A 22,262-nucleotide genomic window follows, 5' to 3' on the forward strand; every position below is an offset into this window, starting at 1 on the left:
ATGAATAAAGGCACGACTGAAATCATCTTGTGTCAGTTTACTGCTTTTCATCTTGTGAATCAAAGATAATTTTTGACAATTCCTTTCAGGTATTTTTGGATAAGACTTAACGAGAATCTTCTGTCCCTAACAGAGACAATAATAAAAACACTCACAACTCAATAGATAAGACAAAAAAAAAATTTTAAAGTGAGCCGGATGCCCGTCACTAATACAGAACGAATGACTATTTCCCCTTGCACAATTACAAGGTATCTCAGAGTTGGGAATCATTCAACACTTGGGGTACAAATTAATGTTTGATTAGTAAATGAAGGCACACTCTTCAGTGTCAGAAAACAACTCTAGATACTGCTCAGTTAGTCTTGTGAAAAACGTACTTGTTTAACTCAGGTCTGACTTTGGTCCATCGGCAGCAGACAGTTATCACGAATTATGCTCTCCCAGCCCACTCCTCGCTCCGCCTCCTTCTCTTCCCACTTGTGAGCCCTCTGCCGACCCGTAGATTGGCAGGTCTCGGCGGGCGGGCGGGCTGGCGCATGTGCACTGGCTCGTCCTCGGTGGTGGGTGGCCATGAAGGCTGCTCTGCCTTTGTGTGCGGTGGGGGGTGCTCCGTCGTCGTCGTCGCCGCATCCCCTGACGCTAGGGGCTGTACTGCAGCTGTGGCTGTGTGAGCTGTGGATCCTGCTGATGGGCTCTGGGTTGAACGCCGGCGTTCTGCCTCACGAGGAGAATGTGGACTTCATCAACGAGTACATCACTCTCCATAATGAGATCCGAGGCAGCGTCTTCCCCGGAGGGTCTAACCTGCGCTTCATGGTGAGGCCGGAAGGCTGGATCCCAAACCTCCCACCACCCAGGCCACTGCTCTCGAAAGTGTGGGGAAACGCAGAGAAGCACACGTATCTGAGCTTAACAATACATATCTAACCACTGTCGCTCTGATACATGATGATCAGTTCCATGGTTTTACATAGGACCAAGTGTGGAAGAAGTGGGGGTACTCCCCGGAGGTGCAAATTTTAAGGGACACCAATTTAAAAATTGTATTTTAGCCGGGCGGTGGTGGCGCACGCCTTTAATCCCAGCACTCGGGAGGCAGAGCCAGGCGGATCTCTGTGAGTTCGAGGCCAAGTGAGTTCCAGGAAAGGAGCAAAGCTACACTGAGAAACCCTGTCTTGAAAAACACCCAGAAAGAAAAGTGTGCAGGAAGAGGGAGATGAGAGGGTAGGCCAGAGCTGTGTGGAGATGACAGAGCAGGGAGAGCAGCAGGGAGGCAGGTGTGGGACAGGAGAATGTACAGATGCTCTCTCCTTATGTGGGTTGCTGAGGGGGGTCCCTGCAGGTGTCATACCGGGAAGCGAACCACACAGAGGTAAGAATGAAAATCCAGTGCAGACTGACTTGGATCAGACTTTAGGGAGTCTAATAACAGGCGGTTGATTCCCAATGTATTAAATTTAAGCCCAGTGCAGTTTGGAAAAAGTTTCCTGGTGTCAAACAATCCCCATTGCACAAGGAAGCATAATTACATGAAACGCAACTCAGGATACATATCCTTTCTTCCAAGAAGATAGGTTCAGGGTCTAGCCTGGTCTCAGTCGTATAGATAGCATAGAGGTCATTTGGGTTATTAGCCACCTCAGTCCTGGTTGTGGGAGCTTGGGAGAGCCTCTGGCTATAAAGGTCATTTAGATGACTAGCCATCTTTGGTCTTAACTGTAAGCTTGATGTGGCCTGGCCGAACAGATAACGCAGATCACCAGGCAGTTAATCCTTTCCAATTCTCAGTTTTCTGGGTGGAAGAACAGGTTTTTCATCTTTCCCACTGGAAAGACAATCATGTGTGCTTAACATTCCTATGCTCCCGACAGGTTGCCTATCTGTTTATAGTAAATCTCTTAAACCTGAGGCTGGAGAGATAGCTCAGTAGTTAACAGCACTTGCTGCTCTTGGAGAAGACCTGGGTTTGATTCCCAGCCTTTATAAACTACTGTAACTCAAGTTCCAAGGGGGCTCTAAGACCCTCTTGTGGCTTCTTTGGGCATCAGGCATGCAGGTGGTGCATCTATGTGCATGCAGGCGAAACGTACATGTAAAAATAAGAATAAACATTTGTAAGAAGTCTTAAAACTTCGATGAGAGCTACTCTTTTTCCTTTATGCATGTCCTTTTGGTACTGTCTTAGAAAAAGCATCACCAAATCCAGTTTATTAAGTTTTCATCTACATTTTCTTAAAAAACAAAACAATTTCAGGTCTTACATTTAGGTCTTTGATCTATTTTCGATTAATTCTTTGATATGATACAAGATCAGGGCCTAGTCATATTCTTTTTTGTGTGGATATCCGTTTTTTCCCAAGGCTTGGTGCAGAGTACTGGTTTTTGTCCATTAAATGGTCTTGGCAGCCTATGCAGAAACCATTTGCCTTCCTGCGTGTGTGCAGGAATTTATTTCGGAGCTTTATCTCACTCCACAGTCTGCCAAGGCCTCTTCTGAGTTTGTTTTCTTTCAAGACTTTTTTTTTTTTTTTTAATCCTATTTTGTGCCCCTTCAGAGTCTCTCAGAGTTGCTCTTGGTGGGAGCCACACTACTTCACAGAACGTTTTGTGTAGTGAGGGCATCTCAGTATTAAGTCTCCCAGTCCCTGGCCTCAGATACCAGTCTTCTTTTATTTTCTTTAGCAACATTCTATGGTTTAAAAAAAAGTCCAGTTTGGTTAAGGTTATTATTATTATTTTTTAGTGTTGTCATGGTGGATTGATGTGCCCAGTTTTTCTGTTCAGATTGTTCATTAATGTATGTAAATGCATGTAATTGTGCATGCTAACTTTATGACCTCCTATTTGACTCAAGTCATTTCTAAATTTCTATGCAGAATACATCCTTTAATAGTTCTCTCAGTCAGGCTATGAATAATAAGTTCCAGATTTCTGTATCCAAGATAACCTTCATTTCTCCCTCTGTAAAGCCTTTATGTGTGTGGTGTATGCTTGTTTGTACATATGTGTGCAGGTGTACATGTGTGCATATTTATTTGAGAGTGTATAGAGGCCAGAGGAGGTCATTCAGTGTCTTCCTCCATTGCTTTCAGTCTTATTCTTTTGAGACAGCATCTCTCACCAAGCTCCAAGTTTATTCTGCTATGCTGGCAGCCAGTGAGTGACTAATAGGAAAATAAATTGACGGGATGCTTAATTTTTTAAATGTTTAATATATCTTTATAAAAAGTATTTTCCAAAACCTTTTTAGTAACATTTTACCTTACAACTAGGGCAGGTTAAGTTTTAGATTTCCGTTTATGATTATCACCTTGAGCTCTCTGTAAAGAAATACTAGAGAAACAATGGCCTGTGTGTAAACAGTAATCTGGTGCTGAGAAAATAAATCTCAGCCCATAGACTCACTGTGTTATGCTCAGAAGAGAAATCATAATTTTGTTCCAAAGTAAAATGACCAGTTGCTACAGGTGAGAAAGGAAATTTTAAGATAAGAACTCAATGAAGGGCTGGAGAGATGGCTCAGAGGTTAAGAGCACTGACTGCTCTTCCAGAGGTCCTGAGTTCAATTCCCAGCAACCACATGGTGGCTCACAACCATCTGCAACGAGATCTGGTGCCCTCTTCTGGCCTGCAGTCATACATGCTGTAAACCTAATAAATAAATAAAAAAATTAAAAAAAAAAAAAAGAACTCAATGAATATAGAAAGTTGTCAGAAAGCTTGTGGGAAAGGAATTTCATGTGGTGCTATAAGTAGTCGGCAGTTGGATGTATTTATTGATGAGATATTTTATGAGTAAATTTAAACATCAAAGGAGCTTGACACAAACTAGAGTGTGCGTGTGTGTGTGTGTGTGTGTGTGAGTATGTGTGTGCTTGTGAGTATGTGATGCTTGTGTATGTGTGTGAATGTATGTTTGTGTGTGTGTGTGTGTGTGTGTGTGTGTGTGTGTGTGTGCATATGTATGATGTTTGTGTGTGAGCCCAGAAGTGTATGCCCAGAGGTCAGAGGAGGATGTAAGGTGTCCTTCTCTCCACCTTACTTCTTTAGGACCGGTTTCTCCCTAAATCTAGTGTCATTTTTTGTTTTCAGCTAAAATGATAGCCAGGAAGTCCTAGCGATCCTCTTGTCTCTGCCTCCTCAGGGCTGGGAATACAGCAACTTGAGGACCAAATATAATTGACTTCTCATTTTATAACTGAAAATAATATTCTATATATAATGAATGCTCACTAAATAGTTATTAGATGGATATTTTAATTTACTGGACACAAAATACAGAACATTAAAAATGTTTATTCTGATCAAACTATGTAAACTTATTATGTAATCCTGAAAAGGCTATATGCAATAGTATTAGAATGATTAGTTTAATCTTTCCCTTGACTATTTCAGTTACAGACATATATTGGGCTTTGCCTTGGGAAGTAGTCATTTTATTTTTGATGACCTGAAAAGAAGTTTTTCCTACAAATATTGCTCAGAAAACAAAAAGCAAAAAACACGTAAATAATAAAGAGTTGGTCTAAGAGAGTGAACACCAAGAAAATAAATTAGAACATTAAAACAACATTATTTTTAATTATTTTGTTTTCTCTTGTGTGTGTGTGTGTGTGTGTGTGTGTGTGTGTGTGTGTGTGTTTATTTTCAGACTTGGGATGTAGCTTTATCACGTACTGCTAGAGCATGGGGGAAAAAGTGTGTGTATCAACGTAATACGCATTTAGACAAAGAGCATGAGGCCCATCCTGTATTTACTGTTGTTGGCGAAAACATGTGGGTTGGTCCTGAAGAGGAATTTACTGCAAGTATCGCTATCAAAAGTTGGCATGAGGAAAGGAAAAGCTATAATTTTCACAACAACACCTGCGTTGATGATGACTGCTCTCATTATATTCAGGTATCTGATTTGTGTATTGTTATTAAATTAGTAGATTTTTAAAATTGCTTTACCTAGTTTTCTGTTTTAAATTTATAAGCTCACATGATAAAATTACTCCCTTAATAAAATAAAAATTTTAATCCTCTCTATGCCTTTAAACGTCCACCATTCCATCTGTTACGTGAATCATACAAGAAATAGGCATTGTCTGCATACCTCAAGATCAAGGGGGTTGTTCTGAAACTAGCGCCTGGTAGAAATGGAAGGAAAACTCTTAAAGAAAATGACTTATAAATTACTGACCATGCACAAACATAAAAGGTATTCACACAGAGTGTGTAGACTATGTAACTAATTGGCCAGCTTCTAATATATTTCTACCACCCATGCCCAGCACTCCAGGTGCCCCATTACCTTCCAGGAATTCTCAGCCACCTTTCATTTTCTGTCTCACCTTTATTATTTTACACAGTAACTGAAATAGCTCATACTGCACTGAGAACAGAGACCTTGTCTTTTTACCCACATATTCTCAAAACAACGTGACCCTGCTTCCTTTCTTCAATAAGTGTTTATGTCAGAAATCAAAGAGATTTTGAATGAACATGAATTTATTTGAAACCTGACATGATCTTCTCAATCAATTTATATCATATTTCATGTAAAACATAATTTTGAGATTTCTTCATGGTTTTGAAATCTACTCTTTATTTTCCAGTAAGTGAATTCTTCAAAGAATTTTTGATCTGTTCTTTTTTTATCAGTTCCTCCTTCTTATGGATAGCAAAGTTAGACTCCTTTTTGTGACTTTAATCACCCTCCTGTTACTTTACTGTTTTCTTTTCTGTAATTCAAGCCACCGAGGCATTCTTGTTCCTTATATCGGACCTGCTAGATTTTGCTTCAACTTTTTTTTTTCAAGGTCAAACAGAGATATATTTTAGATAGACAAGTCATTTTCAAACACTTCAGAGATCTACAGAATATAGCATTTAAGATGTTTCAATAACATAGGGTTTTTTTTTTTAATGACAATGAGACATGTCTGCTCCTGGCAGCACCAATCTACTTCAGAGAAGATGATGGGCATTGAAGAAACTCCATTATGGAGTTTACTTTCTTTGTGGCAAAAGTTAGCCACTAGACAAGAAAGTGCCCTTGCCTTGACTGCTGACAGTATGCTGTCCAAATGGACAAGCAGGACACAAAAGAAAAGACTGCCAAACCTTGCCAAGACAAGGTAGGAAGGCCCTTCAGAATATCCTTCACAGAAAACTGTGTCAGATATGATAGGCCTGTAGGCCAAAGATGGATACCCCAATGTTGCAGAGGAACCTTGGGTGACTGTCTAGGCAGCCTTTGCTTCAACTCTTATATTTTATTATATTATTTTGTTATTTTTGCAGTAGTGGAAAAGTACTAGGGCCTCACACATGTTACTTGAAAAGTGGTCTACCCTTAGATTTTTGTCTCTATTCTTTAATATATCACTACATGTCTTTAAGAATTAAAATTTGAAAATAACACAAGTTTGTTAAAAATTGAGGAGGAGACAGAAATAGCTCCCCTTCCCCACATGGTATGAGCCAAAAGAAGAACTTTTTCCTTACTTGAAATCACACAGCATATTTCTGGAATGTCTCTCATTACTCCATCCTACCCCCACCCCACCCCACCCCGTCGTAATTCAGGGTCTGTCTTTTTGTTAGAGGGAGCAGATCTCCTCTAGGTCTTTCCTAATGAAAAGCCCATACTTTGTTTCATTTTGTGATCCAACTTCCTCTACAGGAGGAAAGGTAGATAGATAAATGCTATGCCACTGCTAGACTTGCATCTTGTTTCCTTCCTGTCTATAGCCCTAATAGTCCTCTTTTCTCCCATCTGCTAGAAACTTCCACTTCTACAGCACTTCTCCTCTTCTCTCTCTGATCTTTCTTCCTCATTGCCAAAGACCTAAGACTGTCCAATTTAACCTGGTACTGGGAAATCACTTTGTCAGATGTGAGTTTCACTGGCTTAGAGCACTGCCCGCCATCAGTGTTTTTCGGCTGTTCCCATAATATGAAACTATGACAATGTTGATGTAAATACATTTGGGAAATGCTCCCTAAATCCATGACAGTCTCTTGCCTGGGTCTAAAACCAATTTTTGATAGTCCTTGAATTTCCTAGTTAAAGATTCTGTGTGAATGGAATGTAGTGTATATAGCCTAAGTACTTCTAAATAAAATTTACATTTTCTTTGACATGCTTATTTCAGCTTGTTTGGGACAATTCCTTCAAAGTTGGTTGTGCTGTTACTCCATGTAAAAGAGTTGGCGGTATCCTACACGCAGCACTTTTCATATGCAATTATGCACCAGGGTGAGTGATTTTAAAGCAATAAAAAAAGAATAAAATGAGACTACTTCAACTTTAAGTTTCCCTAACTTGTAATATGTGTTTGAAGTCTTTATTGGTCATTAAAGTTTTAGATATATTAATAGAAGACTTCATGACAAAATGTTTTAAATTTCATAAGAAATAAGTCATACCTTGGGCAAGTTGGCTTTACTTACAAACTCTTTAATGGTTACCACCTGTAGGAAAGAAGCTTAGCAGTAACTAGTTATAATAACTAGAGGAGCTGCAGTAGGGTTTCAGTTATTTTCCAGAACAGTGTATTCTCACAGCACTAATAAAAGTTGTAAAACTCAGCTAGGTTGAAATTTGTGTAATAAGAATTGCGTTAGAAAGATTGCAGTTTTGTAACATGAGGTACACTTCGCTAACCCAAGATGGTGGTTTGGGCTAATGTGTATCATACAAGGATTCATTAATATCAGAGACAGAAGAGCTTCTTCAAAAGTCTTTGAGTCAGACTATCCACTGGAAGCTTGAATTCTTTCTACTTACTCCTCATATGACTATTTTCTTTATACTTGAACACCTGCCATTTAGGGCAAGTAACTGCTCCCCAATCACCTTCATCTCAGAAAAACTCTTGTTTGGAAGTTCTGAGTCATATAATGCTATTAGTAACAGGACTGTAACTTCCAACTAGGCGGGGGAATATTCTAATCAACGTCTTAAGTGGAAAAAAAGACTTGACTACCTCTCAGGATCAAAGAATACTCTGTGAGACTAAACCAGGGAGTGGGGAGAGAAAAAAAGAAGGGAAGGAAAACAGAAAGGAAGTCAGATCTCATTGTTTACAGGTTGTTTTCTCCTAGATAGAGAAAATAATGGAATTGTGTTATATGATGAATTAAACTTAGGAAGCTCCTTCCCAGTGAAAAGCCATCCGCGTTTATAGTCTCAGCAAGGAGATAAACCTCTTAATAAGTAAGCACACAAATTATATTTTAACTAGGCAACGATGTATGCCATAAAAATAAAGCAGAGGAAACAAATAATGATTGGGATGGGAATTGGAGAGATGGCTCAGTGGCTCAGAGCACTGGCTGCTCTTCCGTAGGACCCAAGTTCAATGCCCAGCACTCAGATGGTGGCTCACAACTCTCTGTAGCTCCAGTTCTAGGAAATCCAATGCCTTTTTCTGGCCTTTGTGAGTACCAGACATACAAATGGAGCACAGACATCGTGTAGGCAAAACATCCATGTGGTGGAGGGCTAGGGGGAAAGAATATGAATATTATTGATATGGAAGAAAACTAAGTTAGTCCCATATCATAGCATTTGAACTGAAAGCCAAATAAGAAGATAGACAAAGAATATTCCATGTGTAAGAGTTTCATTAAAAAAAATTACAGGGGCCATTGAGATGGCTCTGTAAGGGTCTGAGAAAATGCTGAAGGAAGACTCCAGATTCAGATTCAAATAGTATGCAAGAACAGAGAGCATGTATTTACCAGCATGCAGGATGGAACACCTGTACAAAATGGCAATGACCCTGAGAGGAGCATGCAGGCTCCTTTGAAGCACAGCCAGGGGAATTTCAGGGACATTTAGGTCATCTCAAATGGTCAAGCAAGCAGCAGTTACACTGGTATACTTTTAATCGGCTGAGGTTCAGTTTTACCATTTTTGGACATACTTGAGTAAGTTTGGTCAAGTCAGGACATGACTCAGAAGGGGGTTGCAGGATTTGTCCTTGAAACACTGTGGTGCTGACTCAGGCCTTGTGTTTGTTCTCTCCCTCCTCCCTGAATGTAAGGGTGTTGTTGACTAAGGGCCCTTTGTTGGAAGAGAAACCTGTTTTGCCCTTCTCAAAGGACTGAAACCTAAATTCAGTTGTAAAAGTGGGAAAATTTAAACTCACTCAGCAGGTAAAGGTGCTACCAAGCCTAACTGTGTAAATTCAATCCCAGAACCTACGTGGTAGAGACAACCAACTCCCAAAAGCTATCCTCTGACCTCCACAGATACACCATGGCACGCCCATGTGTGTGTGCGCGTGTGTACATACACATACACACACGCACACACACACACACACCTAAATGAATGAATAAAACAAAATTTAATTTTTAAAATTCTCTGCAGTTGTGTGAATTTAGCACATCTAAGAAGTGGGTAACCATGGTTAGAAGTTGGGGTGAAGAGTATGTGGTAAGTAGACCAAAGAGAAAAACAATGCCATGTTAAAGATTCCAGAATTGATTCTAGAGAGTGGCAAAGTCATCAGAAGGTCATAAGCAATTGACTACCATGATCTCGTGTGTGCTTTATAAAGAATGGCTCTTTTGAAAAAAGAAGATTAATCTGGGTGCTCTGTAGAGCGTGGACTATAGAGAGAGCATATCCAATCGGGGTATCCCCTTAGCGCAGACGCAGACAGTGATATTTGGAGTAGGGGCTTAGCATATGGACAGGCCTTCTACTGCTGCACATTAAATACCACAAACACCGTGCTTATGAACAGCATCCACTTATATCAAGACTCAGAGGTCATACGTTCATTCACACGTGACTGGGTTTACTGCTTAGGGCCGCAAAGACCAAACTCAGTGTGTCCACTACATTATCAATGGGGGAGAACCTGCTTCCAAACTCATTCAAGATGTTATCAAGAATTCAGTCCCGTGAGGCTCTGGGACTTGGGTTCTCAACTGCTTCCTAAATGTCAGCCAAGCTTTTCTCTCATTTGCTAAAAGCTCTGTATTCCTTGATACACCCCTCAACACACACACACACACACACACACACACACACACACACACACATTGGGTAAGCAAAAGCAGAATCTCACACTTCAAATATTTGATTTTTTTGCTGTAATCAACCAAAAAAAACTCTGCTTTAAAAACATGCTAGTGATTAGATAAAGCTCACCTTGTCCCATATGAGAAAATTATGAATAAAATTCATAGTATTCAGTGTCCCAAGACTTGCATATACAGATGTAGAGGATCCTGTGGTTTGTTTTAAGCAATCTATCATATTATTTTTCAAGTATTATTTTATTAACTTATTGGGAATTTCATACAGTGTATCTTGATCACACTTACTCCCATTGAGGACCCCCCCCCTCCTTTCTACCTCCTACTTCATGCCCTATTTTGTTTGTTTTTAGAAGAGACTATCTTGTAGCAGATGTCCTGGTCCACTGGCTCTTACAGTTTTTTGTTCCTTTTATGCAAAGTTACCTGAGCCTTTAGTTAGAAGTTGTATCGTAAAGGTATTAACTGGGGGCAGGTACCCCACAGTCAATTGATTTCTGCATTTAGACCAGTTGTGGCTTTCTGTAATGGTCTTTGTATTAGGGTTATCTAGAGCAACAGAACTTACATGATGAATACACACATACACACACACACACACACACACACACACACACACACACACCCCTATATATAGAGGGGGGGTTAGTGGAATGACTTATAGGCTGCATTCTAGCTAATCCAACAATGACTGGCTGTGAATGGAAGTCCAAGAATCCAGTAGTTGCTCAGTCCACAAGGCTGGATCTTTCAGCTGGTCTTCAGTATATGCTAGAATCCCAGAGAAGCAGGCTCTCCAGTGAAGGAATGGATGTGCTAGCAAGGGGAAGGCAAGCACACAAAAGGCAAAAGCCCTTTTTTCCCATGTCCAGCAGAAGGTGTGGCCCAGATTAAAGGTGTGTCTCCCACCCCAGGATCCAGATCAAAGGCGCATGTCTTCCCACCTCAAAGGTCGGAACTAGAAGTGGATTCACCCACTTTAAACCAAGCAAAAAAAAAAAAAAAAAAAAAAATCTCTCACAGGTGTGCCCTCCATTTCTGGATTGAACTTCACTCCAGATGGAGTCAAGTTGACCACCAAGGACAGCCATCATAGTCTGGTCTGCTGCCTAGAGAAGCTTCTTTGATGAGAGTGAAAGCTACATTTATCTGTGGGTATAAGGCTAAGTCTTTCGACTGCAGTTCCAAGTTACGCTGGTTTAGGCACGTGGCAGTAATAGGCAGTCTCTAGGTTCCATGGACTCACCAGCTGTAGGTAGGTGGCCCCGTAAACAGTTCCAAGCACGAATTCCTTCCTGGACTTCAGTCCAATTAGGTGGCTGTCACTGAACACCTCGGTTGGTCTCATAACTTAGCAGTGTGAAAAAAGCTGCAATGAACCTTATGTGCAAATACCTTTTCGGTATATCCACTCAGAGGTGAGTCTGTTTTCTTAACTAAATCTTAAAATAGTTAAACGGAACCACACCATTTCATTAATGTAAATTAATAATGTAATGAACAGAAGTTGAATTAACATTACGTAGCATGAAAACTAAGTCTTTTCTTCCTTTCTGCTTTTTTTCTAGAATAATTCTGGCAAGGAGGCCTTATGAAGCAGGGCCGTATTGTAGTCGCTGTCCCCCTCGAGACAAATGCACAGACTTTCTATGCAGTAAGATCAAATAAATCCGTAAGACGTAAGACAGTGAGAAGGCAAGGTGCTTGGCACTCACTTTATTGTGCTGCTCACATTGACCCCGGCTCAGATGCTGTCACTGTACTATCAAAACAGTCTTACCTGTCGCTTCGTCACAAACTGCAGAGTCCTCTCTGCTCTTCTTGCTCCCTATTGCTCCCCCTAGGAAAATATAAAAAAAAAAAAAAAATCTCAGCATTAAGGAAAGAACTAACAGTTTACTCTCGGAAAGAACTTCACAACGAACTCCTTAGAGACAATGACTGCTTCAAAGAATAGAGTATTCCAAAAATATTCATAAAAAAGAAAAAATAGTACAGTAACATATTTAAGAAATCTTGTTTATTGCTCTCCCTCCATGGGGGAAAGTTCCTAAAGTATTCAGAGGGGAAAAAAAAATCTAGAATGTATGTCTGATTAATTTTTCTATTACTTCTTCCAAACATAAGAACTTACAATCCAGTGATAGAACTAAAGCTGGAGTATATGACACTTAGAAGAATGTCATATATATCTACATACCTAACTATAACAGTAGTGGGCAGTTTCCATGCAACAATGTTGAATGTGCATTAACATTGCTGCCTTCTGGTTTTCCTGGAGCAATAGGCAAGATGTCTGCCAACATATGGTACGTTCAGACCACCAATAAGGAATCAGGTGACTCGTGTGTTCACACTAAGCCTCCTGTTTTGTTTTCTGCTTATTCCTCACTGATTCTTTCTATGTCCTTTTGTATGTTTCTCTTGATTTTTTTTTTTTACTTTTTTACACTCTATTCAACTCATCTACAATGACTGATAACTTCCCTGTGTAAAAATTTCAGTAGCTCTTTCTGTAATAACTACATACTTAGTTAATATTTCTTTTTGTTTGTTTGGTTGGTTTGGGGTTTTGTTTTGTTTTGTTTTTCGAGATAAGGTTTCACTGTGTAGCTCTGACTGTCCTGGAACCCACTTTGTAGACCATGATGGCCTCGAACTCACAGAGATCCACCTACCTCTGCCCCCCAAGTGCTGAGATTAAAGGCATGAGCCACCACCACCTGGTGTTAACATTTCGTTCTATTTAGAATCAATCTAAATAGAATATAGAGATCCCTTGCCCTCCTCATATATCCCACAGTTGACTTACATTATTCTGTACATACCTTGAAAATGGCATCATTGGCATGCTTTTACTTTCAACTCTCAACTGTACTTAAAAGAATTCAAGAGCTGATGGCCCACATGTATCGTTTACTATGTTTACACAGCTCATCTCTCATATTGGCCTCTCCTTGGCTCCTCATTCCTAATCTTGTCTTTCTCCTGACATCACTTACTTCTTATGTGAGGAATTCACTTCAGTAATTCTTTCACAACAGGCCTGCTAGCAACCAATTCTCTTAGAGTTCCTCCAGTTGTTTATTTCCGGATTTCTCCTTTTTCATTCCTAAAGACATTTCTTCTTTTTTATTCAATTGCTGGACAACATGGAATTCTTGAGCATTCTGTTCATTTTACCTCTTCAAAAATACCATGACTCTTCCTTCTGGCTTCTATGGTTTCTGATGAGAAATCCAGTTGGTTATTTAAGTTTCTTTATAGGAATGTCATTTTCCTCTGACTCTATTTGAAGGTAGATTTTGTCTTAAGTTCCAACAATTTGATTACGATGTTCTGGATGTGGATTGCTTTGGGGTTATTCTACGGACCGTACAGTCGGCTTCCTAAACCTATCATTTACATCTTTTTCAAACTTTTCTAAGTCTCAAGCCCTAATCCTTTCCATTATTTTTTCTATCACTTCACTCCTTCTCCTTCTGGCATTTTCTATGACCTATATAGGAGAGCTTTTGTTGTTTCCAGTTGGTTCCTTGAAGCTCCCGTGACTTTTTATTGCGCATTTGTTTTTTTCTCTTTAGAGATCTTAGGTCAGTCTGTTAGTCACCCTCCAAACTCAGAAACCCTTCTGACATCTCTAGTTTCTATTGAGTCCTCCCATGTTATATCATCTTTGTTCATGTCTTTTTGCCTCGGCCTTGTTGAGACTTCAGAGGTAAAGCTTCCCTGGCATTTCTAGATGAAATCTCACAGGAGATATCGTGTTGTTCTGGCTCTTACAATCTTTCTACTCCTTCTGCTGTATTCTCTGAGCCTAGGTGCAGGAGTTATATTATAGATGGATCAGCTGTGGCTGGGCACTACACAAGCATTTAGTCTCTGCGTTTTGGTCAATTACAGTTTTCTGTGAAGTTCTCTGTCCTTTGCAAAAAGAAGTTTCTTAGTTGAGGGGTGAGAGCTATACTTACCTCTGGTGTAAGATATATGTTTAGAACACATTTAGGAATTATGTTAATTTAGTAAAATGTAGTTGTAGTTTCTCCTCCTGCATGTATGTAGTTTCATACCTCACTAACCCTAGGTAGTTGCCTCGGTTTCCAATACCAGACATGATTTCCCTCTTGTTGAGCAGGTCTTAAATTCAAACTCATACCTTGGTTACTGCCAACGTATGAGTACCACTGTTAGTCCTTAGGATTATTCTGCCATGCTGATCATTGTTGTAGGCCATAGGCATCATAACTGGGTAGAATTATTGGTGGCTTCCTGTGGGGGACCAGCCCCCACTTTTATGACCAGGGGACTCTTGAGCAAGAAGTGGGAAATATTTAGATAGAGATGCCGAGATGATGAGAGGAAAGACAGAAATAGAGGATAGCCTCAGGAGGGCCTGGGTCAAAACCCACCAGCCCAGAACTTTATTCGAAAGGACTTTTATAACAATGCCAAGGGGCGAGACAAAAGACCTCCCCCTTGCTAGATATAACCAAGTGTAGACCCTACCAAACACCTGGTACCCAGGCCTGTGGCCCAGTCATCGTCTTATGCCATCCTGCTGGGTAAAGCCACTAGGAATCCTCGGTGGGCTCCAACAGCTTCCTTCCCTTGGAAGGTTGCCGATGCCTTCTGGTACCATAAAAGCTGTTCCTCAAGGAGGAGGCTTTCATGCCAGATGCAGCTTGGGTCCTCTGCATCTTGTGTCTGAAATACATAGTGTCTTTAGCAATAGATCTCTTCAACCTCTGGGATGCAACCAAGGGCAATAGCAATAGTCTACAATGTTTTGGAAGTCTCTTGGTCTCCCCAGACCAAGAACTCATAAGGGAATTTCCTATGCCTGGTATTGGGGATTTCTTAGTCTGTGGCTAGGTTCAGGTCCGAATTTCCAAACTGCTTTCTTCTGTGGTCTGTCATTCTGAGGCTCAGTTTCTTTTTTTGAATGCTACCACCAGTCCAAACCCCATCACTTAGAGACACAGGGAAAACTCTTTATACATTAGCTCAGCTCTCAAAGTCTTTAGCATTCTATTTAGTATCAGATCTGGGGGTTGGGGATTTAGCTCAGTGGTAGAGCGCTTGCCTAGCAAGCACAAGGCCCTGGGTTCGGTCCTCAGCTCTGGGAAAAAAAAAAAAAAAGACAAAAGACCAAAAAAAAAAAAACAACAAAAAAAACAAGGTAACTAGTATCAGATCTGTATCCAGTCTAGGTGATCCAAAAAGTTCATCAACATTTAAGGTGGGTTTTTATTATTGCCTTTTGGTTTTGGTTTTGTTTGTTTTACATAGTCTCTCGAGGTAGCCTGGGCTTCCACCTTCCAAGGACTAGCATATGCCTCCACACCCACCATCCAGTTTATAAACGCTCTTCCTCTCTTCTTCCAAGCATATAACCCTTTGCAGTTTATCTGGGATCTTCCAGTGATGGAACCCACTTTTAATGTTGAATCATGTTCAGGGCCAAAGCAACAAGCAAACAGATGTGCAAAGGAGTCTGGCCTGAAGTCTTGAAGCTACAGGTCAATGAAATGATGAAGACAAGTCTCCCCCTCAGAGGATTGGCTTGGGTTTCTTTTTGCTGGCAATCTCCATTGCCCCCACCACTGCTCCCAGACTGTTTGGGAGCTGGCCCTTGAGTGAATGAAGAAAAGGATGGTAAAATTAACTTAGTGATTCCTCTTCATTCATTGAATAGTAAGATTCTGTTTCCTGCTCCTTCAGCCAAAGCCAGAGTACTCTCCTAGTTCTGCCCATACTAGAGGGTCCAAAGAGTTGGAGGAAGTATTGAATTTCAGTGGGAAAGTATAAGAGATGGGAAAGCCAGTAAACACACCAATTTGTTGGCATTCTAAGTCCTGACGTTCTCTCTCAATCTGCCTTTAGATAGTTGCTCATCAAAGTTATCCTAATGCTGTGCCATGAATTCTATGCTAGGTGTATAGTTTTATCCTCCAATGGGCAAGAAAAGTTAAAATATGTTTCTACCATCTTCTTTAGAGCCAGACCTGGAAATTTGGTTCCTAAATAGTGCTTAAGTTTGACTGTTCCCCTTTCTCTTTAAAAACCACTGAGAACCCGAAGAAAGAAGAAGTATGTTTCGTCTTCATTAGAATTATGAGTCATTTCTGTCACTTTCCTACGTAGATCTATAGGTAGTCAGATTTCAAGACTGTGTCTGCAGTTGCAGATTCAAAGCCAAAGGAACACATTCTCAACGTGAAATTTTTTGTTTCAAGGCTTCAGGTAGCAGACCTGAGAGACACACTCTGAAGTCCTTTTCTGACACATAGGGTCAAAATCCATAGCCTGGACTCAACCACTCATGAACATTTTTCCACCAATGAGAAGAACAAGAGGTCATCTGCAGTCGAAAAAATAATCCTTTCTAGTTTTAAATTGACCCAGAACGTAAAGATTACCTTCTGAGGAAAGGTAATCCAGTAATTAACAGTAATTACTACTAATTATTGGTAAGATGGGGGTGGTCCTTGACAAGAGTGGTCTCTGGATTCCCGATAGGCATCCTTCTTAGAAAAAGAAAGAACCCAGAGGAAAGGCCACATGAAGATGGAGTGGTGAAGCAACAAACCAAAGAATGCCAAGGACTGCCAGGAACCATTGCTAGGAAGAGGCAAGGAAGTTATCCATGCTTTGTGTTCGAAAGGTTGCTTGGGCTTCCTTGAATTGTAATTGCATATTTCTGTCTTCAGAATTGTGGCAGAATAATCCAAAGGTAAACAGTGCATGGCTGTTTCCAGTGTGGCTTTAAACTCAGAGATCCAGAGGGATTTCTGACGCTGGAATGCTAGGATTAAAGGCGTGTGCTACCACTGCCTAACCTCTATGTTTAATATTGTGGCTGTTCTCTGGTCTTCTAGCATTCACCCCAATACCTGGCCCCAGGTTTGTTTTATTAATAAGACCTTCTAACAATTCCTGCTACATTGCCAGAATAAGAAACCACCTAGAAAATGGTGTGTTCACAGTAAGAAGTCTGTCCTGAGCCAGCAAAACTGCTTTGACAGATTTGTAACAGTCAAGCATTGCCTAGCAAGGAAAAATGGTGGGAATCACATTGGAAATAGCACAAGAAACCAAGATACTGGAAAACAGTAAAAACTGCATGGGTCATGACTGAAATACGAAGTTAAGAGAGTTAAAGGCCAAAGAGAACATTTGAAATATACACTGGTAAGTCAGACTCAAACAGTGGTAGGATCTGAAGAGCCGAAGCCAAATAACAGCAGGAAATATAAGCAGGGACAGTTGCATAAATGTGCAGTGAAAGGACACCACCTTCTCTCTAGGGATAAAAATGTTAGTTCTAAACATTGAAAATGAACACTGTACCATGAAAGGGTGGCACAAAGTCAGTGTGTAGTTGATATACGTGGTAAGTTCATGGATATCAGCGGAAGAGAAAGAATCCTTTAAGCATACAACCCAAAATACAAAATCCCTTATTGGACTGTGTAACACTCTGTTTGCCCAAGGCATCAGCAAGCACAAGCATTCTGGCAGGGAAGTGTAGAACACAGGAAGTACAGTTTTGTGTGGATGGTAATCACAGAGAAGTGGTCACAAACCAGCAGTTCTCTCTTCTGTTCAGTAACCACTGTGACTCTTGTGTCCCTTCATGTCCCCCTCTGGCTTGCAGCAATCTCTTCAGAATTAGGCTATCTAGCTCTCCTACAGCTTCCAAATACTGTGTATGTTCTAATGACCGGTAAATTCTAAAACTGCACAGAGGATAGAATTCACAGAATTCTTGTTTCTGGTCTCAGCTCTATAGTAAAGATTTGGCTTTGCACCAGTGTTGTAGCAATTCCACATTGGCAAGGTGACCTTCTCACTTAAGGGAAAAGAGGGATTTGCCTTCACCTCCCGTACTACAACATTCAGAACTAAGAAACAGTGGAACAATGCCTAGTTTGCCTTTACATGTAGAGAGTCAACCAACAATCTCTACATAGCTAAACTTTGTTTACAATTAAAGACATAATTTTTTCTGGGAGCATACAAGAACTGTTGATGCATAGCTCAGGTGAGTGCTTTCTCAACAAACTCCTGAAGATGACCTTCAACAAAAAAATGGGTCGTGTTTGGGGAGTAAAGTGAAATACATTTGTAAGAATTGCATCATAATTTATAGACTAAACAAAATCGGACCATTATTATTGCCAAGCAAAATGTAATGAAAAATTGTAGCAAGATAAAAAAAATGGCATAATTAAGCCAGGTGTAGTGATGAGACACCCTTAGTCCCAGCACTTGGGAGGCAGAAGCAGGCGGATCCCAGTGAGTTTGAGGCCAGCCTGATCACAAAGTGAGTTCCAGAACAGCCAGGGCTATTACACAGAAAAATCCTGTCTCAAAAAAACAGAAAGAAAGAAAATAGAGAAAAAGAGAGAGACATAATTAACACATAGTGTACATATATGAAATTGTGAAAAATAAAATAAAAATAATAAAACATAAAAATGATGTAATTAATAAAATGGGAGATGAATGATATAGATTTGTATTTTCATATCCCGGGGCCAAAAATACGACTTAAAAGCTGGCTGACATTGGCTTTAGTGGGCAGGTAAGTCAAAGCCACCATGAACTCCAGTTCCATGAGACATGGCACCTTCTAACCTCCACAGGCACCTGCATGCATGTGTGCACAGATATCACATATAAACACACACATAGACTAAAATATTCCTTCAAAAGCAGATAAACAATACATCTGTAAATAGATTTAAATTTGTTTAAATATTTGATACAATACAAATATAAAAGAAGGCCGGGCGGTGGTGGCACACGCCTTTAATCCCAGCACTCGGGAGGCAGAGCCAGGTGGATCAGCCTGGTCTACAGAGCGAGATACAGGTCAGGCACCAAAGCTACATAGAGAAACCCTGTCTCAACCAAATATATATATATATATGTATGTATATACGTATATGTATATATACATATATATGAAGAAAATATGAATAGTAATAAGAATAATAATATGAAAAGTAATCAATGAAAACTAATGGTGACACGTGAACAAAGGTGATGAGAAAGAAGGCTCTGTGACATCACAGCTTCTACTAAAGGGTCTTCAAGTCCATTACCCCTACAGCAGGAAGAGACCCTACAAACCATATAGAGGAGGATTCCTTTCGGAAAGATGCTCTGATATAGTCACCACATAAAGTACGAGGGACCAAAACCAAAATACCAAAATGACATCAAAGGTGCAACAGAGTGCAGGTCATCTCCAAGGACCCTAGAAAAATGAATTCTAAATTTCACCGTAGAAGTAATATCAACGCAAGACAAAGTCCACAGCGGCATTACACTTTCCACATGTCCACTAGTTTATCCTCTTACTAGAGGTCAAGAATGATTGGCATGGAAAGGGAGCAGATCCATATTGGAGGGCAGGTGGGGAGGGACTAGGAGGAGTAGGGGGAGGGAAAATTAATCAGGGTGTATCATGTAAGAAAAGAATCTGTTGTCAATAAGAGGGAAAATGATTATCTGACCCTCTCCACTCACTTGAGCAGATGAAAAGGAAGTTGTCTACTTTCAAATATAATTATCTCATTGCAAAAAAAAAAAAAAAAAACCTAACTTCAATGACTTAACCTTGCTGTTTCAGAAATGAAAATGAACCAAAATGAAAACTAAGAATTACATGAAACATGAGTAAATCCATATTAATTTGGAGTAATATAAGTGGAGAAAGATGGAAGAGCTGTGTGTGGTACTCTGCCTTGTCAATGTGGGAAGGGTCTTTAGAGGGTAGAAGTGAAGTGCTTAGCTAAGGTGACATGGTGCTTTGGAGAGATCATCAGCACTAGAATCTGTATCTCCTTAGCCATGCATTTCTGTAGCCAACCAGGCTGGCTTCTACTGAAAAGAATATTGCATCAAAAACTATAGAGCAGTGGTTCTCAATGTTCCTAGTGCTACAACCCTTCAATACACTTCCTCATGCTGTGGTGACCCCCAACCATGAAATTATTTTCGTTGCTACTTCATAACTGTAATTTTGCTACTGTCGTGAATCATAATGTAAATATCTGATAAGCAGGATAGCTGATATGTGATCCCAGGTTGAGAACCACTGCCCTAGATTCTAAGAGCATGAAGAGTGGCGGCAGTACTGTTGAGAAAATTCTTATAAAGATAGAAAAAAAAAAGTATGTATTTCTTTATAGTCTTTATTTTTCTTTCTAGGTGATGCAGATCGTGACCAAGCTACATGTATGTATTGTTGCCCTTTCTTTCTTAAGCAGATTAAGCATTTTATATGAACTCTAGCTCTCTTCAACTGCTTCTTTATCTACAGATTACCAGTTCTGGTACCCACGTTGGGAAGTGCCCCGCCCACTCGTGTGTGATCTTCTGTGCATGTTCATCTTTTCGCTGAGACTAGCATGCTTTGTGCTCTGTGTTATCGTTGTTTTGATAATACAGTTTCGATTCCCAGATATCCTAAAGGAAAAGAAGATACTTTCGGAGAGTAAGGTATTTTCAACAGAGGAGGAAATGAAACCTGAGGAGGAAGAAGAGGAGATGGAGGAGATCAGGGAGGAGACGGAGGAGATCAAGACGGAAGAAGAAGAAGATGAAGGATAAGGAGAAGAAGGCAAAGCCCAACAGAAAAAAAGTCCCAAAACATTGAAAAGTAGAATGCTGAACTTTAAGAAAATATACAAGCCTCAATTGCGATATGTTTTTCATTTCTTTTCTACACTTATTTAACAAATTTAAATTGTAAAACAAAAACAGTGTAAATACAAAGCTTGCATTGTACAGAAAATATTAAGCCCTTAAAGACACAGAGAACAGATAATAGAAACAGCCACAACAAAAAGTTGACTTAAGATTTTCTTGTGGTATCTGATAAAAAGAAGGAATATTTATATTTCCATCTCTCTGTGTAGCCTTTTTATATGAGTTAACAAGTATCTGAAGTATTAAGTTAAATGAAATTGTCCATGTAAGATGCTTAGGACCACTCCAAGTTTAGAATAGCCATTTGGTATATTTATAATATTTATTAGCTTGCTTTTATTATTCCTATTATAGTTATCAGTAGCAGTTGTATGTGAAATTTCCATGTGATATCAAAACATCAAATATTGTTTATATTTTATGTATATTTGTGAAATAGTTTACATGATATTATTCCCTTCTGTTAGAAGATAAATGTGTAATTTCTACTTCGTGGTCAGTAATTCATCAAAGACTTGCTGTAATTTTTGTCTTATAGGTCCAATGAATCCAAAAATAATTCATTGTAAATAAACAAAGCTGCTTCTAAATATATATGATAAAGTACATCTCAAGTAATCACTTATAATTAGCATGTTTAGTAGAAGTTTACACATTTATAGGAAAAATAAGTTTACAATATGAATGGTAATACTAATAATTTAATTGAATAAAATTTTAGCCTGGCAAAATATACAAAATGGCATCTGTTCTTATAAAGTCTAGGCATTTCTGTAGTTGGAAAATTTCCAGTGACCCACCTGGCCCTCCATGGTCCAGCAAATCTCTCTCACCCATGGTCCTGAAGCCACTTATAAAATAATCACTCAGAAGCTTATATTAATTATAACTGCTTGGCCATTAGCTCAGGCTTATTACTGACTAGCTCTTACACTTAACCCGTAATTCTTATCTGTTTAGCCACATGGCTTGGTACCTTTTCTCAGTTCTGCCTTGTCATCTTGCTTCCTCTGTGTCTGACTGGCAACTCCTGACTCTGTCCTTCCTCTTTCCAGAATTCTCCTCATCTGCTTGCCTGCCTATACTTCCTACTTGGCTACTGGCCAACCAGAGTTTTATTTATCAACCAATGAGAGCAACACATATTCACAGCATACAGAACGACATCCAACAGCACATTTCTAGTTATGACTAGCATCATGTTAAAAGCTTTTTTTTTTAAGTCAGACAAATGATAATAACACAAAAACAACCACAAACAAACAAAGGAACCAGCAGCCTAGACTACCCTCTTTGACCTAAGTTTCTAGGATTTTTACTACTCGTTTAATTTCCCTTGTTTTTTTCGAGCCATCTAAATTTTAGAAATTGATGTGGTTTTCTATTATAGAGTCACCTGCTTCTACTCCGCATCCTGGGGAGAAGGGTCGGGTAGAAACATGGAGATGCACTCTATAGTGAGTGAATTGAATGTCATTATTGTGTGTTTGTAT

The 22,262-nt window shown here is 39.7% G+C and overlaps 1 protein-coding gene across 3 annotated transcripts; it reads left to right on the forward strand.

Annotated features, from left to right (window-relative positions):
* The first annotated feature begins 542 nt into the window (after positions 1 to 542).
* On the forward strand, positions 543 to 21,363 carry Glipr1l2 (GLIPR1 like 2). 3 transcript variants are annotated; one of them, XR_009375057.1, is made up of 6 exons: positions 543 to 819; positions 4,655 to 4,903; positions 7,146 to 7,249; positions 11,616 to 11,747; positions 20,269 to 20,295; positions 20,381 to 20,443. XR_009375057.1 is itself a non-coding variant. In XM_059245304.1 (6 exons), the coding sequence occupies exons 1-6, from the start codon at positions 574 to 576 to the stop codon at positions 20,668 to 20,670; spliced, it is 1,002 nt and encodes a 333-aa protein (XP_059101287.1). In that variant the 5' UTR covers positions 543 to 573; the 3' UTR covers positions 20,671 to 21,363. The 3 variants fall into 3 exon arrangements, 2 of the variants coding, with proteins under 2 accessions (XP_059101287.1, XP_059101288.1); XM_059245304.1 differs by having other exon boundaries at positions 11,616 to 11,701; positions 20,381 to 21,363; XM_059245305.1 differs by lacking the exon at positions 20,381 to 20,443 and adding an exon at positions 20,522 to 21,363 and having other exon boundaries at positions 11,616 to 11,701.
* Positions 21,364 to 22,262: the final 899 nt, after the last annotated feature.

Source organism: Peromyscus eremicus, chromosome 18 (assembly GCF_949786415.1).
Source record: "Peromyscus eremicus chromosome 18, PerEre_H2_v1, whole genome shotgun sequence".
In the NCBI taxonomy this organism is placed as follows: Eukaryota; Metazoa; Chordata; class Mammalia; order Rodentia; family Cricetidae; genus Peromyscus; species Peromyscus eremicus.

Bases quoted from the DNA above. Each gene is read 5' to 3' on its own strand.
- Glipr1l2 (XM_059245304.1), top strand. From the start codon at position 574: ATGAAGGCTGCTCTGCCTTTGTGTGCGGTGGGGGGTGCTCCGTCGTCG. The intron at 11,702-20,268 runs GTAAGATCAAAT...TTTTCTTTCTAG, and splicing joins ATGCACAGACTTTCTATGCA to GTGATGCAGATCGTGACCAA. The intron at 20,296-20,380 runs GTATGTATTGTT...CTTTATCTACAG, and splicing joins AGATCGTGACCAAGCTACAT to ATTACCAGTTCTGGTACCCA.